The sequence below is a fragment of the Momordica charantia genome, assembly GCF_013281855.1.
Source record: "Momordica charantia cultivar OHB3-1 chromosome 1 unlocalized genomic scaffold, Mcharantia_2.0 BLBB01000001.1, whole genome shotgun sequence".
NCBI lineage: Eukaryota > Viridiplantae > Streptophyta > Magnoliopsida > Cucurbitales > Cucurbitaceae > Momordica > Momordica charantia.
This window is the reverse complement of record NW_028275157.1, coordinates 4,574,850-4,578,939: the sequence shown is the minus strand read 5'-3', so window position 1 is coordinate 4,578,939 and position 4,090 is coordinate 4,574,850. Positions and strand designations below refer to the sequence as shown.

Here is a 4,090-nt window from a genome sequence, read left to right as displayed (position 1 = left end):
ATGATCGGTAAACACTATCACTTTTGTCCCAATCAAATATGAACGAAACTTATCAAATGCGAAAACAACAGCCAAATTCTTTCTCAGTCACCGTATAGTTCAACTGACTACTATTCAAAGTTTTACTTGCATAATAAACAGGATGAAGAATTTTACCTTTCCGTTGACCCAACATCACACCTACAGCAAAATCACTTGCATCATACATTAGTTCAAATGGCAAGTTCCAATCTGGTTCAATTATGATAGGTGCTGAGCTAAGTGCTTTCTTAAGTGTCTCAAAAGCTTTCAAACAATGTTCATCATAAACAAAGGGTCGATCCACTTTCAACAACTGACACAAGGGCTTAGAAATTTTCGCAAAATCTTTTATAAAACAGCGGTAGAAACCCGCGTGTCTTAAGAAACTTCTAACACCTTTTACAGTTGTAGCAGGGGGTAGTTTAGCAATCACATCTATTTTAGCCCTATCGACCTCAATTCCTTTTTCTGAAATTCTGTGACCTAAGACTATACCTTCGCGTACCATAAAATGGCACTTCTCCCAATTAAGCACAAGGTTAGTCTCTTCACACCTTTTTAAAACATTCTCTAAGTTCTCTAAACAAACATCAAACGACTCACCAAACACAGAAAAATCTCTACCGTGCTTTCTATCATGTCTGAAAAAATAGCGGTCATGCATCTTTGGAAGGTAGCGGGAGCATTACAAAGACCGAACGACATTCTCCGGAATGCAAATGTCCCATAGGGACACGTGAACGTGGTCTTTTCTTGGTCCTCCGGAGCTATAGTAATCTGGTTGTAACCTGAATACCCATCGAGGAAACAATAACATTCCTTCCCTGCAATACGATCAAGCATTTGGTCAATAAAGGGTAATGGAAAATGGTCTTTTCGAGTTACCTTGTTTAACCGACGGTAGTCCATACACACTCTCCAACCAGTCACCGTTCTAGTTGGGATCAACTCGTTGTCGTCGTTTGTAATCACCGTCATACCACCCTTCTTGGGAACGCATTTAACCGGGCTAACCCAACTGCTATCCGAAATGGGGTAGATCACTCCAGCATCTAACCATTTTATGATTTCCTTTTTGACCACCTCTTTCATTTTCGGGTTAAGCCTCCTTTGGCACTCGATAGAATTGGTGGCTCCTTCCTCCAGGATGATTTTGTGCATGCAAAATGTAGGGCTAATTCCTCTTATGTCCGCTATGGTCCATCCAATAGCCCTCTTGTACTTTGATAAAACCTGCAAAAGCAAAGATTCATGTTCATCAGACAAATATGAAGAAATGATAACGGGCAAAGTATCGTTTAAACCCAAATAAGCATATTTTAAATGAGAAGGTAGGGGTTCTTTTCCAATTCTGGAGGTTCAATGATGGAAGGTTGCAAGACCTTCAAATCCGCTATTGTCGGCTGCAAAAACTCAAAACGCTCATGTTGGGGCAAAATTGCGCCAGGCACAATCTTGGATTCTTTTCTGCGGCCTCCAAATTTGCTTCCAAGTCTTCCACCATCATTTGCTGGAGTTCCTCCATGATTGCTCCTATTGTAGAGCACTCCTCGACTTCATCCGGGAAACGCATCGCATCGAGGACATTGAAGGTTACCTGTTCATCATTGACCTTCATCGTGATCTCTCCTTTCCTAACATTGAAAACTGTATCTCCAGTTTCTAAGAATGGTCTCCCAAGAATGATCGGCACCTCAAGATCTGCTTTACAGTCCAAAATTATGAAATCGGCGGGAAAAATAAACTTATCAACTTTAACAAGCACATCTTCTATTTTTCTTTCCTTCCGGTTTCTTTATGGATCTATCAGCTAGTTGTAAAGTGACAGTAGTGGGACGAGCTTCTCCTATATTTAACTCTTTAAAGACAGAAAGAGGCATAAGATAATGCTTGCTCCTAAGTCACACAATGCTCTTCCTAGGTTCTTACCTCCTATTGAGCAGGGGATGGTAAAACTACCTGGGTCCTTACATTTAACAGGCAATGGATTCCCTAGAGCATCACTACTACACATTGTCAAGGCTACCGTCTCATGCTCACCTAACTTCTTACGCCTAGATATGATGTCCTTTAAAAACTTATTGTAGTTAGGCATTTGTTCTAAAACATCTATGAGAGGTATATTGATATGCAACTATTTTAGAATCTCAAAGAACTTCTTAAAATGACCATCCTGATTCTTTTTAACTAGCCTTTGGGGGAAAGGTGGAGGAGTCTTAATATTACCTACCTGTGGAGTAGTGTTGGGCACTACTTGCTTACCTTTATCCGCCTTCTTATCTTTTTCTTCTGAACTTACAGGTTCTGCTTTCTCTTCTTGTTGTGGATTGGAGGTGGATGCAGGAACAGGTTTAACTACATGAGTTCCTTCGTCTGGAAGTGAGGGTCCTTCATAACTTAATCCGCTTCTTGTGATAACCGCCTTACAGTGCTCCTTTCCCTCACGATCTCACTTCAGGTTTTCTGTGTGTCCAGGCAATGTACCTTGGGGTCTAGATTTTTGGTCATTTGCAATCTGCCCCACTTGCATCTCCAAGCTTCTTATCGCAGCATCAGTTCTTGTCATGAACTCTTTCATCATGGCCTCCAAACTTGCGTTGCTACTACTTTGCTGAGTAGTATTTTGACCTCTTTGCTGATTGTATTGTTGAGGTTGTGACGCCGGTTGAGTTGGAAAACCAGGAGGAGTATAGTTTTGCTTGTATTGTTGAGCGGATGCTTGTGCACTGCTACTAGCTACTCCTTGGTTACTCCAGGAAAAGTTTGGATGGTGGCTCCATCCAAGGTTGTAAGTGTTTGAATACGGGTTGAAATTCTGCTGGGCACCTTGACCTACATAAAAAATAGACGCTGGATTAGCTTGACAGTTCTCATACAAGTGGTTATCACCACAATAGACACAAGATATATCTGAAAGTTGCAAAATAGGAGAGGGTTCAGGTATCGCCGAAGTGACGGTTTTGGTTTCCTTCTCCATTGTCAACTGCTTTAACATTTGGTTCATAGCCGCCATTTGGGCTTGCATCGAAGCTACTGTGTCTAACTCAAAGATTCCAGCTGATACTTGCTTCTTTGGTAATGACCTTCCTATTTTGCCTTGGTCATTAATGTCTGTCATCTTATTCAAGATATCAACGATCTCATTTACCGACTTCTCTAACAACGAGTCATTGGATGCGGTGTTCAACATCATCCTTGATGAACGATCCAATCCTCTATAGAATTGTTCAATCTGCACACATGCGGGCGATCCATGGCTCGGGCATCTTCTAAGTAACTCCTTAAAACGCTCCCAAGCTTCTTGAACTGCTTCATTCTCCTTCTGTCTAAAAGACACAATGTCCTCTCGGAGGTCTGCGTTCCTGGTCAAAGTGTGGTACTTTGCCAAAAATTTCTCCGTCAGTTCTGCCCATGTGTTGATAGAATTTGGTTCTAACGCGTTTAGCCGAGTCCTTGCACCATCCCTGAGAGAAAAAGGAAACATTTTTAATCTTAGTGCATCCTCAGAAACACCAGGAAGTTGAAATGCATTAGTTATTTCAATAAAGGATTTGAGATGGGAGTAAGGATCTTCATTAGTCAATCCTCCGAACTGGCCCATCGTCTGTAACATCTGGAACATGACTGGCTTGAGCTCGAACTGTGCGGCTTGGGGTAAAAGATTATTTATCCCTGAATTTAGGTTGTGGAACGCATGAGTGACATAATTCTGCATGGCTACATCTCGATTATCTGCTAAAAGGATCGGATAGGGAATTTCTCCTGTTCGGTTTGCTGCTCCTTCATCTGCCATATCTCCATTCACAGGTGGATTTTGTGGCGGTGGAGAATCTTGTGCATTTCTATTCATCTCGATGGTCTCTTCTTCTTCAACTTCTTTCTTTTTTTTACTTTCTTTCTCTTTTCTCAACCTTTGCTCACGCCTTCTCCTCTTAAGGGTTCTTTCAATCTCTGGATCAAAGGTCAACCAACCAGACGCTGTGCTCATACACAACTCCCTTAATGGTTAGATATAACAGTTAATTCCAAGGACAGAGGTATGCAACAATCACACAATGAAATAATTCAC

General features: G+C 41.5%; 1 protein-coding gene and 1 non-coding gene across 2 annotated transcripts; one reads left to right on the top strand and one right to left on the bottom strand.

Annotated features, from left to right (window-relative positions):
* Positions 1-1,414: 1,414 nt before the first annotated feature.
* On the bottom strand, positions 1,415-3,871 carry LOC148213139 (uncharacterized). Its single transcript, XM_088123297.1, has 5 exons — positions 3,170-3,871; positions 2,506-3,088; positions 2,252-2,394; positions 1,981-2,155; positions 1,415-1,722 (listed from the first exon to the last, which is right to left on the bottom strand). Exons 1-5 carry the CDS (start codon positions 3,869-3,871, stop codon positions 1,415-1,417), a joined length of 1,911 nt encoding a protein of 636 aa, XP_087979423.1.
* Positions 3,270-3,376, top strand: LOC148213140 (small nucleolar RNA R71). Its single transcript, XR_015793183.1, has one exon. It is a non-coding gene; the product is annotated as a small nucleolar RNA R71 (small nucleolar RNA).
* Positions 3,872-4,090: the final 219 nt, after the last annotated feature.

Coding starts and splice junctions, on each gene's coding strand:
- LOC148213139 (XM_088123297.1), bottom strand. CDS start 3,871: ATGAATAGAAATGCACAAGATTCTCCACCGCCACAAAATCCACCTGTG. Junction 2,395..2,505: donor CCAAAAATCTAGACCCCAAG/GTACATTGCCTG, acceptor CCTCACTTCCAG/ACGAAGGAACTCATGTAGTT. Junction 2,156..2,251: donor TGCCCAACACTACTCCACAG/GTAGGTAATATT, acceptor ATTCTAAAATAG/TTGCATATCAATATACCTCT.